This window comes from Taurulus bubalis (genome assembly GCF_910589615.1).
Source record: "Taurulus bubalis genome assembly, chromosome: 17".
Lineage (NCBI taxonomy): Eukaryota > Metazoa > Chordata > Actinopteri > Perciformes > Cottidae > Taurulus > Taurulus bubalis.
In genome coordinates, this window is record NC_136605.1 from 8,757,750 (window position 1) to 8,770,606 (window position 12,857).

General features: G+C 41.5%; 1 protein-coding gene across 1 annotated transcript; it reads left to right on the plus strand.

Annotated features, from left to right (window-relative positions):
• Window positions 1-443: 443 nt before the first annotated feature.
• Window positions 444-11,842, plus strand: stat3 (signal transducer and activator of transcription 3 (acute-phase response factor)). Its single transcript, XM_079232515.1, has 24 exons — window positions 444-523; window positions 2,270-2,419; window positions 2,932-3,175; window positions 3,267-3,359; window positions 3,479-3,560; window positions 3,718-3,818; window positions 4,224-4,375; window positions 4,818-4,976; window positions 5,334-5,426; window positions 5,538-5,597; window positions 5,713-5,742; window positions 5,845-5,938; window positions 6,015-6,062; window positions 6,577-6,660; window positions 7,050-7,148; window positions 7,279-7,414; window positions 7,509-7,561; window positions 7,652-7,746; window positions 7,874-8,013; window positions 8,101-8,322; window positions 8,814-8,856; window positions 9,226-9,285; window positions 10,593-10,690; window positions 10,793-11,842. Exons 2-24 carry the CDS (start codon window positions 2,292-2,294, stop codon window positions 10,831-10,833), a joined length of 2,355 nt encoding a protein of 784 aa, XP_079088641.1. The 5' UTR covers window positions 444-523; window positions 2,270-2,291; the 3' UTR covers window positions 10,834-11,842.
• Window positions 11,843-12,857: the final 1,015 nt, after the last annotated feature.

Here is a 12,857-nt window from a genome sequence, read left to right on the forward strand (position 1 = left end):
CCAACATGCCTTGCACCTTGCACTGGCATCCACTTCTTCCATTATTCACGTTCTGATGTTGAAGATGATCTGTACACATCTTCACAGAATCTTTATTTTGAGATGTATGTCAAGAGTTTGATTATTCATTTTTGGAATCTTTTGTTCTGCCAGTGCAGCTGTGGAGTCATAGTGACACAGTGTGTCAGAGAGGCTACTACCCTATTGGCTGTAATCAATGTTTTTAAAGTCAACGCATGCCTGTCATGAAATACTGCATTACTTTGCTTAGTCACATGACTTTGCACAATAGTAGTTTTGTTGTCACCTGTGTTCACAGAAGCCGTAAAATGGATGCTGTCATGGTTACTGATTCCTTTGTTTGTTCAAGGAAGTATTTCCTGGAATCACAGTGACATGATAATAAATAATCACATCATACTTTGCTTTGCAGGTAGTGCCACGTGTCTACTTAGCATTGGAAAGGGGACACCACACATCTGGCTGGCCTGGCACATTTCTGGCAAAGTCTACTCGCATACACGTGAGGCTGAAATTAAAAATACAGACGAACAGGTTAAAGATATGGTGTTAATTGTGTGGCATTTTGGTCAATATTTGTGGGGAAAAAATGTTCACAAAGGTCCCCAAGGTTCTCATTTATAATCTGTGTGTAACCCAAACAAAATGTCACCAATATGGACCCATTGAGACCGTACCGCTCAAATGAACTGTTTCTTCTCATTATTTGGTATATACTGGTTGTTAGCCAGTAGCCAGTGGCATTACCTCTATTCCAAACATTGTTTGAAATAGTTGTTTATAATATAAGAAACAGTATTGTGCCACATCTAAGACTTCATGGATAATCCTGCAGAGATCTCACAGAGGAACTCTACCATATGTAAGAGGAGTCAGGACCCTTTATTTAGGTGAAGAGTTTATTGGAAACTCTGTAGCCTGAGAGACCGTTTGTAATTTCAACCCAAATTCACCGACAATAGAAAGCAGGACATTCTAATTCAGGTGATGAAAAATGAAACTAATCATCTCACATTAGTCAATAATGTGAGTTGGCTCAGCTGCTCTTTGATGTGATCCTCTTTGTGGCTTCACATGTCAGAGAAACGTTGGTCATAAAAAACCTTTCACATTCAATGGACAATTTTGGTTCTGTCCCATACATGCTAAAAAAAGGCTTTACCCATATGATGTCGAGAATAATTGTCATAACTGAATTATTGTGGCTCCCCTGGTGCATTGACACGGTTGAGGTGAGATTTAGTTTTTGCTTCGTATTGCCCGAAAAAAACAATACACTGGATCATTGAACCTCACTATTGCCAGTTCATTAGATAAACCTGTAGAATAGTAGTTGTTGAGGCTGTAGTTAGTGGTTTTATACTGGGTTATACAATACTTTCTAACTATCTTTCCCCTCAAAATATTAAGCCTTCAGACTAATTACCATCGGGCACCATCAAGTACAGGGTGAGGAATGCAGAAACATGGACATATATTGAATGCTGGTTTCAACTTCACAGCCACTATCTTTCTATCAGCAAGAGCAATATCCTAGCTCCTGGAAACTGAAAGCAGAATCTAGTTTCTTACCGAGAACATGTCTTAGTCATCAGATAACGACGGCTAAATTAAACTTGTGTTTTTGGATCTTATTTCAGCCGTGTATTGTATACTAACCACAGATCAGATAGACTTTGGATGGAGCCCGAATGCAACAGTATTTAAAAAGGCTTAAACAAAGGCTGCAGTTGGTCATTTAAAATGGAGGCTAGAGGAGACAACTGTCAGTTGGATTGTGTCTGGTTATTGTTAGTGCAGTCTAGAGCCCTCCGGGGGAAAGTGTAGCCGGCTGTTGGTAAGATGTGAAGGCTAGTTTGGATCTGATGGATAATGGTTGTCTGCAAGCAAGCAGCTGTGTGTCAAAGAATATGTTTCTCTGGTTTCAAATCCATACAGTAGCTCATCAATAGCTAAGAAAATGCAGAGTGGTTTTCACTGTGTAGGGCAAAAGTAATGTATTCCTATCTGCGTAGGGAGTTGACAGATGTTCATGTTGGCCAATACTTCTTGGTGGAGGCAGAGTTTTCAACTGAACAGGAAGTGACAGTTCTAAATAGGAGGCCTCTCATATAATTTTTAGAGGAAACCAGACGTTTAGCTATTTCTCTGTCGTCAGAGTGAGAATAACTCTGATACTACATGTGACACTTCAATAAATACACACTTTGTTTAATTTATGTTGTTACCACCATGTTTTTTTGTGTAGGTTGTAGGAGGTGTATGTCAGGATGGCCCAGTGGAACCAGTTGCAGCAGCTGGAGACCAGGTATCTGGAGCAGCTCTACCACCTGTACAGTGACAGCTTCCCCATGGAGCTGCGGCAGTTCCTTGCCCCATGGATCGAGAGTCAGGACTGGTGAGACACAACTGAATCCCTGGGCTCTGTCATGAAAGCACGTTTTGTTTCTTATGTCTGCGAACAGAAGGTGGCATTGAATTACTTTTCAGTTGGCAGTCGGCCATTCGGCCTGATAGCTTTCCACGTAGAAAGCTATTGTGTTTTAGCATTATTTGTTACGCTCTTCCTCGTCATGCCTTTTTCTTCCGCATGCATGTTATGTATCACCGAGTAATTTAGCTTTTCTCTAAGATCTTTCTCTTTTTTTAAAGGCCAAATTTAAATGGTAGCACCTGAAATAAAATTGTAGCACCTGCAAAAGTGTTTTTCCTGTCCAATTTGTATTTAAACTATCATAAGAAAATAGATATAGCATATTTTCCCTTAGTAGTCCTCCCTCATGTGGGGTACAGGATATTTAGAGGACATTAAAAAAGCATTTGTGAAGGTGACGTGAGTTGTTGTTATATCGTTTACCGGCTCTTAGAAGGAACTAGAAATCCTGATTATGCTATCCTCTCCTTTATAAGGGCTTACGCTGCCAATAAGGAGTCACACGCCACACTGGTGTTCCACAACCTCCTGGGAGAAATAGACCAGCAGTATAGCCGTTTCCTGCAGGAGAACAACGTACTCTACCAGCATAACCTGCGCAGAATTAAGCAGCATCTGCAGAGCAAGTACTTGGAGAAGCCGATGGACATTGCTCGCATTGTTGCCCGCTGTCTGTGGGAGGAGCAACGGCTGCTGCAGACCGCCACCACTGCTGTACAGGTAGAGAAGAGCGACACTAACCTAGCATTCATATAACATCACAGAGCTACAGTCCGTGGATTTCAGCTGTGTTTGTTTTATGCTCTTGCAGGATGGACAGGCAGCACATCCCACAGGGACAGTAGTGACAGAGAAGCAGCAGATTCTGGAGCACAACCTCCAAGACATCAGGAAGCGGGTGCAGGTCAGTTCCCATCAAGGACTCGCTGATTAAGTATTTGAATGCAGTACAAAAGAACACCTCAACACAAAATTAGTCTGTGTCTTCTCAGAAATATATATAACCTATTTTTCTTTCTTTAGGATATGGAACAGAAGATGAAAATGCTTGAGAACTTGCAGGATGACTTTGACTTCAATTACAAGACATTGAAAAGCCAAGGAGGTATATTTTAATGAATACATATTTTCTCAGCTTTAACGGTGATATTGATTGACGTTTTAACTCGGTCTCAGATGAGCATTTATTAAAAATCTAACCTTTTTGGTATAGATTCAATGCATTGGATTTGTTTGCTGACCTGTGTCCACCTTCTTTGCAGAGTTGTCCCAGGACCTAAATGGGAATAGCCAAGCAGCTGCTACCAGACAGAAGATGGCTCAGCTCGAGCAGATGCTGAGCGCCCTGGACCAGCTGAGGAGGGTGGGTGTCTCTGCTTTACCATAAATATGAATTTGGTTTAAAGAAGAAGAAAAAAAAACACCACCTCTAATTTCATGGTGATGTGACTTCAGGGTCATACCCAGCTTGAGGTGGTCCGTTATCCCCAAGGAGTTATCTGCCGCCATGAAACTAGACGTCGTCCATGCTGCATTTTACATGCTAAGCCACCAGTTTGGACTTTATGTGAAATTTTATGGATTTGCTTAATGGAGCAAAACTGGAATAGGGTTCTTAGTGTGACACCGAGAATATCTTGAAAGAGGAGTTGTGTTTTAGAGACAGTGTGTTTTATGGGAAATAAAGCTACCAGTGATATTGAACATTATTAATATATTTGTTTATAACTCGTTATCCTTAATTAATGCTGTGTTTGTTTTTTTGTAGCAAATTGTGACAGAGATGGGAGGCTTGTTGACCGCCATGGATTATGTACAGAAGAACCTGACTGATGAGGAACTAGCAGACTGGAAGAGAAGGCAACAAATTGCTTGTATTGGAGGTCCACCTAACATCTGCCTGGACCGCCTCGAGACATGGTAACCATGCAAATTTTAAACTGATCGCCAGTCACGTTAATGATCAATTCATATTTAAAATGATATAAAAATGAAATGTTAGTGTTTATTGATGATAGCTTTATTTGAACTAGCTTATGTGGGTAATTATTGTATAACTCTGGTTAATTAGGTATTGGAATCATACATTAAATAAAATATATATTAATTATTTTAATCCAATTGAATAAACAAACTGCTATCCACATTGCTGCCTGTCCATCATCTTTCCTGCATTGTTAAATTTGTTTAAAAGTCTATTTCGATGAATGCCGGTCTATGGCCTACATTGAAATCCATGATTCAATTAAAAATGTATTTTGACAGACTCTGGACTCTGGTCTATGTTTGACAAGTCAGTTTGACAACTAGAGGCGTGTTTCATTGAGTAGTCTAACTTGAACCGGTCTGATTTCCTCACCAGGATCACATCCCTGGCTGAGTCTCAGCTCCAGATTCGTCAGCAGATCAAGAAGCTGGAGGAGCTTCAGCAGAAGGTGTCCTACAAAGGAGACCCCATCATCCAGCACCGGCCCGCCCTGGAGGAGAAGATTGTGGACTTGTTCAGAAACCTGATGAAGAGGTACTGCGTGCGACAAATATTTACTGTACATCTGTCCAGGCTATTTTCTATATTTATAGTTATTATTATCACATGAAGGCTGATTGCTGACCTAAAGGAACAATCTGTGTGGAGAGAGTTTGAGCTCCCGCTTACTAACGATACAGAGCTTTCAGTCGCATCTCGCGGTCTTCGCTTGATAAATGAGATGACATCCGAGCCATCTCCTTTCTCAGGAGTCAGGAAGACTGTGAGCTGCACCTAAAAGCTGCAAATCATTAGGAAAGGAACCTTAGACCTTGGATTCTCTTCACCATATGCTGGTGTGATGTTTGCTGGACCTTTATTCTCTGAAACATGATCCACTCTGTCTTCTAGTTCCTTTGTGGTTGAAAGACAGCCATGTATGCCCATGCATCCAGACAGACCTCTGGTCATAAAAACAGGAGTGCAGTTCACAAATAAAGTGAGGTAAGATGAAGGCTTGCAGAAACAACATTCACATTTTTATGCATTGTAGTCCTGTGGGGCTGAGAGTGCAACATTTGATATGTTAATCCTTTTCTCTCTCTCATTTCCCAGGTTACTGGTAAAGTTTCCTGAACTCAATTACCAGCTGAAAATTAAAGTTTGCATTGACAAGTGAGTTTTTTTTTAATCTGGAGGTTCTAACGTTTACATTAAGTCACTAAAACACAGATTTGACAGAAGACCGTATGAAAAACTGCTTCACTGATTTGAACTGTTTCTTTTTTAGGGAATCTGGGGATGTGGCTGCAATTCGAGGGTACGACTTTAAGACCACTTTTATATTCCAAGCCTGAGCATTTACTGGATGTTATTTTCAAAAAAAAGAGTCTCAATTCATGCCGTTCCTTCTTTTTCTTAGGTCACGGAAGTTCAACATCCTTGGTACAAACACAAAGGTTATGAACATGGAAGAATCCAACAATGGCAGCCTGTCAGCAGAGTTTAAACACTTGGTGAGTTATAGAGCGTACAGAGCAAAGTTATTTGATAAACACCTGCTGTGGAGCACTAACTTCCTGTTTATTACAGACCCTGAGAGAACAGAGGTGTGGTAATGGTGGCCGGACCAACAGCGACGTAAGTACTGTTTGTGACACTTGTAAAATAGAATCATCTGAAGAGGCAATCTTAAAGATTTCATGTCCGGTTGATTTGGTGACACCCTATTTACTGATACTAAAGGTGCCAGAATTCTGGGAGCAGCAAAACGCTGTCACTTTAATAAAGAACTCTGGCAATAATATACTTTTTTTCCCTTCCTTTTGTGAGGACATATTTTTTGTCTGCACACGGCAAAGTGAAAGTAGTTGGTTGCCTCACTGAGAAGCTGACGGTGTGCAGCTTGTATGCAACAGCTCACTGTGGCTGCTCCTTGTTCCATCTCTCCACGCAATATTTCAAACCCATCCGCTGTCAATAAATGACTAAAATGACCGTCTTATTTAGGGGATAGATGGTGACTCAACAGACATTTATTTGAATGAATTTCTTTGAGATTGCCTCTGTAGCAGTGTTGTTGACCTTTGATACACGTCAGCACATGCAGTATGTGTTTTCTACTGTGGAGGTTTGAACAATCTGTCTTCTCTAGGCCTCTCTGATTGTCACAGAGGAGCTCCATCTCATCACTTTTGAGACTGAAGTCTATCATCAAGGCCTGAAGATCGATCTGGAGGTCAGTATCAGTATCAGTCAGCATCTCTGTGAACTTGGAGACATTTCCGTATACACCAGAAGTCAACAAAACTCTAAACGCCTAACGTATACGACTACAACTGCATTGCTCTTTGACGTACAAAGTAAAGTCAGTAGAGAAATGAGTCATTCACAAAGTCTACCACCTTCAGAGAATGTCACCAGCTCTGCTTCTCAATGAGCTGTTACTCAAAGTCAAACCTCCTCCATCAACCCACATGTGTTGACCGGGTGAGAAAAGCTCCTCCTTCAGAGTGTAAGAGTAGTATAATTGAGAGGACCACCTGAAGAAGTAATAATAATAATAATAATAATAATAACGGTATGTTATATAGTACTGTGTAATATATCTGTTTCATTTGTGCACAGACTCATTCCCTGCCTGTGGTAGTCATTTCAAACATCTGCCAGATGCCCAACGCCTGGGCTTCCATCCTGTGGTACAACATGCTCACTAACCACCCAAAGGTGAGACAGCACCCTCTGGTGGAAAGGGGCTGAACTCTGCTGGGGGAGAAGGTTTACGCCTCACAGTTGTATATCTGTTCGTAGTGTAAATATATGCTTTAATCCACGTTGGCTGGGTGTCTCCGTACAGAATGTGAACTTCTTCACCAAGCCTCCAGTGGGGACGTGGGACCAGGTGGCCGAGGTTCTAAGCTGGCAATTCTCCTCCACCACCAAGCGAGGCCTGACCATTGAGCAGCTCACCACACTGGCTGAGAAATTACTAGGTGGGGTGTCATGCCTTAAAGTCTCCAAAAAGCATTCAACCCAACACTGTGTAATTTATTAATGTGTGATGCTATTCTGTTATTGTCCTTCCAGGGCCGTGTGTCAACTACTCTGGCTGTCAGATCACTTGGGCCAAGTTCTGTAAGGTACTGACCTTTAAAAACAACCTCATGGTTCAATCTGCCATCTGCCATTGTATTGCTTCAGTGTGAGTTATTTTTCTTCTTCCTTTCCAGGAAAACATGGCTGGTAAAGGCTTCTCCTTCTGGGTGTGGCTGGACAACATCATTGACCTGGTGAAGAAGTATATCCTGGCCCTGTGGAATGAAGGGTGAGAGGTCGTCCTTTGTTTACAAGTCCCTGGGATTGCCTGTTCCATATTGTAGGAAGTGTTTGCATTAGTCAACATTTTTAAAAATAGTATCTAATTGTATGACTTCCTGTGGCTTTTCTTGCAGGTATATCATGGGCTTCATCAGTAAAGAGAGGGAGAGGGCGTGTCTTAGTCCAAAACCTCCCGGCACCTTTCTGCTGCGCTTCAGTGAGAGCAGCAAGGAGGGCGGCATCACATTTACATGGGTAGAGAAAGACATAAGTGGTGAGTTTGTTATTTTATTTTTATTTTATGTTTACAGGATTTACTTTATTATCTGTTTTGGCACTGAGCATCCTTGTTTGTTTGTAGGGAAGACCCAGATGCAGTCAGTGGAGCCCTACACCAAGCAGCAGCTCAACAGCATGTCTTTCGCCGACATCATCATGGGATACAAGATCATGGACGCCACCAACATCCTGGTTTCACCTCTCGTGTACCTCTACCCTGACATCCCCAAAGATGAAGCTTTTGGGAAATACTGCAGGCCAGAAGCAGCGCCTGAGCCGGAGATGGGAGGAGACTCTTCGGGTAGTAAGTCGCTGTCTTGTTCTCTTTGCTTCCCTTAATGCAATACTTCACCCACAAATGGATCACTTGTATATCAATTACTCACCCTGTGCCTTGAATCTGGAAGAAAACACTGTTGTTTACATAACTCATCCAGTACAAGCCTCAAACTTTACTGAAACCACCTACAACTAAAACCCAATTATTTGAGTACACTCCCACAAGTGTTTTAAATTGTAATGTTTTAGTGAAAATGCATGTTTGGGAAGTACTGGATAAATGAGACTAGGATCATACTGCACAGTTTGTTTATGTGATAGTTTGTAAGCAGATGTTTTGATCAGATATAGCTTCTGTTAAACGTGGCCCAAATTCACTTCAATTCAACGTTACGTGCATTGAGTAATTGACATACAAATGGTTCCTTTAAGAGAAGCAACACATTACTCATCATGCATTTTTTTATTGTGCTCAGTATTTTTGTTGAAATGCTAACATGTTTTTCTCCCCAACAGCTATTCAGCCATACCTGAAGACAAAGTTCATCTGCGTTACGCCGTAAGTATCTGCCACTTCCCTCTTTTTTTTGAATCATTATTATTTATGGGAATATCTCGTGCCACCCGTGTCACTGATGTTCCAGATCATGATCGGAACTTCTTTTTTTTTTTTCTGTTTTTACTCTCTATGTGAGTCATCACTGTCATTGGAGGAACTATCACCCTGTTCTCAGGCCGAGTACATTAAGTTTAGACAGACTGCAGTTGCCTCCTGGTGTCAGGTCTTAACTGTGCGTTTCTGATGGGAATTCATTCCTCTGCTTAATAGTGATAGTGTGAGGGCTGTGCTTTTCGTTGGCCGTGGGTTTGAGGGCTGTGCTGGTGGGTTGTGAGGTCTGCTCAGTGAGATCCTGACCTGTCTCCGTAGGTGTCCCTCCCTGTTCATGGACTTGCCGGACAGTGATCTGCTTGGGAACGGATTCCCAGGGTAGGAGCTCGGGGGGGGCGGGGCCAGTGGCATGTAGGGAGGGCTCTGTGTGTGCTTGTCACTTTTGTTTGTGTGTTTGATGGGTGGGATTCACGGATTTCAGTGCAGTGTCCCCACCGACATAACTCCAGTTTATTGTTTTCAACTCACCGCCACTTGTCCTGTGTCCTAATACAAGAGCATCTCCCTGCCATTCATCAGCTTCTCACTCTGTTCGAGTCAAACTCTGTTTCCCGTTTGTGTCACAATTCCTCAACCAAATCCACTTGTACGAGTTCAACAGTCCAAAGTATTTTTTTATATGATTGCATGAGATGCATTGATCAGAAATCCAAGATAATAGTGGTATTATTGTAATAAGACAAAAGACACGTCAGTCTGAGTAATCACGTAAATAACAAATGCATGTACAAAGTAATGTGCTTAGCCTGAGTAATGGCATGTTTGAGCCACCAGTCTGCTAACCAATAACTGTTATGACATTATGACCGTCGCTGTTATTAACATCAGCTCAGTGTTAAACATGTTAGTGTGCTTAGCACTGCCTGAATTAGAAGCAGGAAACCGTGTGTAACATGCTCAACATGCTTCCTGGTATTTTGATATTTATATCTCAATATTTGTCAGTATTTGACCATTGACCCACCCCAATTTTCATCTACTCTCCTACTCTTTTGGGCAAATTGACATGGATGCTGAAATGATTGGTCGATGATGAGCCTGTTGGAGTAAACCTCAAGTTTGAACTAAATTGTGGCTGCATTTATAGTGTACGATCTATTGTTTTGATAATAGACAACAATTGAGTAGATGTATATCTTGCATTTATTCGTTATATTTAGCTTTACAACGTTTTAAAGCAATGTTCAAGTCGAGCCGCATCTTGCCTTACACATCAAAGAACGATCCCCGTCTCTTCCTCACAGCGAGGCGACAGCTTATTAGTATTAATTAAACACGGCTGTCAGATCGGTTCTCGGTATCTGCCGATACCCAAAGCCTGGGTATCGGTATCGGGACTGAAAACGTCTCATGGAGCAATGCAGCTGAATCAGAGCTCTTTGACTCGTCAGTGAGATGAGGACGAACACTGACATGCACAAGTCATCAGGTGGCTGTCAGCTAGTCACTTGTGGACAAAGATGTTATGCATTGAAAGTATTTGGGACTAACACAAACCATATGGCAGGAATCCACGTGCAAGTGTGTATGTGTGATTGTGTGTGTGTGAGAGAAAGGCCATCAGTGGGCATTTCAGTTTGTAATACACAATTTGTCCTCTTGTTTTTTGTTTGTTTTTCTCACAGCACCAACTCTGGAAACACCAGTGACCTGTTCCCCATGTCGCCGCGCACCCTCGACTCCCTGATGCACAACGAAGCTGAGGCTCATTCAGCACATTTGGGTGAGTCAGTTACACACATGGCGTACACACAAACACACACACACACACACATACTTGATTCATGGCTAATATTAATCGCTTGTACTTGTATTGCTTCTACAGAGTCTCTTACGTTGGACATGGATGTAGCGTCACCGATATGAAGAGATTTGTTAAGTTTCTTTATTTTCTTTGATGGGATTCGATATTGGGATTCGTGATGGAGGACGTTATGATGATTTTATTTTTCACCCTCTGTTCACATAATCGCCTGTACAGTTCCTGTGTAAAAAATGAATCCCTTTCACACTGAATGATTTGGAAAGACGTTGTTTTAAAAGAGCACTTCCCCTCGTTTAGGCTCCGACTGTTGATTGATAACGACCTCTTGTCTTTTAAGACCTGCTCCCATTCAGTACTTCCACGTCTGCATATATGTCTCAAGTACCTTTTTAATTATCTGGAATTATATTTTTGAGAACAAACTTTTTAAAAATGTTCATGATGTCACATGTTTTTTCTTTGAATAAGAAATATAACAAGAATAATTGTTGCATAAACTATGGCGCTTTGTAATTGTACAATCTTCATGCTTTTTTTTTGCATTTCTAACCCCAGTTAAAATCTTTGGTCACCGGTGTCCCACAATGCCTTGGTTTCATCTAAAATAGTTTCTGTTTCGTAATAGCGGCCACTCAAAATTGTTAAAACACTGTAGAGAGAGGAAAAGACAAGGAATTTAAGATTTCCCTGTACGATTTCTTTTCCCCCTTTTTATAGTGGGATCAAACCTGAAAAAGTGGTGTCCGGACAGTGACTTTATCACTGCCACTTAAATACTGTCATTCATGATCATGTCAATTGCACTTACGTTTTGAAATGAGCAGTTTTTAATACTTTTGTTGTGCATGAATTCACCTGTAAACCGTTCTTTGAACATTTTCACTTTCAGAGAAGACTTGTTAAGATAAGCGTCCATGCTTCAGAGAGATATGTCAGGACCGGAGTGAACACGCTGAGTTGTGTCGCACTTGATCTTTCACCGCTCGCAACGTTGAGCAAAACCCATCAAGCCACGTGTCGGTCCGTCGTGCCATGAAAGGGGCGAGAGGATTTCTGTAAAATACGCTGTAATTATTCTTTATTTGGCAATAAAAACAAGTATTCAAGTCATCTGTTTGGTGCTATTATTGTGTGGTCATTGAGTGTTTTTATTTATTTAGAAACATTTTATGTTTGAACACAAATTTAAACATTTCAACTGTGTGTTTATTGGAGGAAAAATGTGGACAGACACATTAATAACTTATAAAAGAGGCCGTTTAAAGCGACAGGCTTGGCGCCACTTTATGGTTCTGCTCCATTGGCGTGAGAAGGGCATATTAGGCGTCAACATGATGGAGGAAAGTGAAGCGTGTCACAGAAAGAAACCATGATCTGAAGACCTGAATCCATTGAACTGCTTTAGTTTTGTGGTGCTGATATTGCACTTGTTGGCTCACTGTCAAGCTTCCTTACAGACCGATGGAGCCTATTGTTAATGTTATTAGTGAGATGAAATGCCGCACTGAAGGGACTTTTAATACTCAGTCATCACATGTTTCAGACTTATGGATGTAATAATCTGCCCGGGGACCACAGATGAAAAGGAGCTAATTGAGGCTCATTCCACACTGAGGTGAAACATTAAACGTTGGTTTCTGTGCAGTGTCCCATGGTACTTCAATAAATAAAAGTTTCCAGATATAAAGCCAATATGTGTAAAGATTTATATACGAGGATATCTCTGATTCTGAGAACTGGACGAGAAGGGGCAAGCTAGAGTTTTTGAAGTCAGTTCTCACACCATGAACAGAGCAGACATGAGATCACTCTTCTGATCAAGCTGGAGGAAGTCTAAATCAGGTTGTATTGGCGTGAACTTCGTTCTGAAGGCAGAGGAAGGGCAGATAACGTGATGTTACAGGAACTGGCTGAGGATCAAAGAGCTCGTGATTGGAAATGTACTGAAATGCAGCAATGTGGATGGGAAAGTAGGCGATTAACCAAGAGGAAGACCGAGCAATAAAGCCATTCGCGATAAATAATGACGCAAGCAATAAACAGTTCATTTTTACGAGGCCCCTGTTGGTCCGCCTGCTGCAGAGGATAGAGCCCAGGTGTAATGTAGGACACGTTTATTATTTTA

What these genes read in the sequence shown, in the direction of transcription:
- stat3 (XM_079232515.1), top strand. Translation starts at nt 2,292, where the DNA reads ATGGCCCAGTGGAACCAGTTGCAGCAGCTGGAGACCAGGTATCTGGAG. An exon ending in TTCAGAAACCTGATGAAGAG is followed by an intron (nt 4,977 to 5,333) that starts GTACTGCGTGCG and finishes TCTGTCTTCTAG; the next exon opens with TTCCTTTGTGGTTGAAAGAC. An exon ending in GCCTGAAGATCGATCTGGAG is followed by an intron (nt 6,661 to 7,049) that starts GTCAGTATCAGT and finishes ATTTGTGCACAG; the next exon opens with ACTCATTCCCTGCCTGTGGT.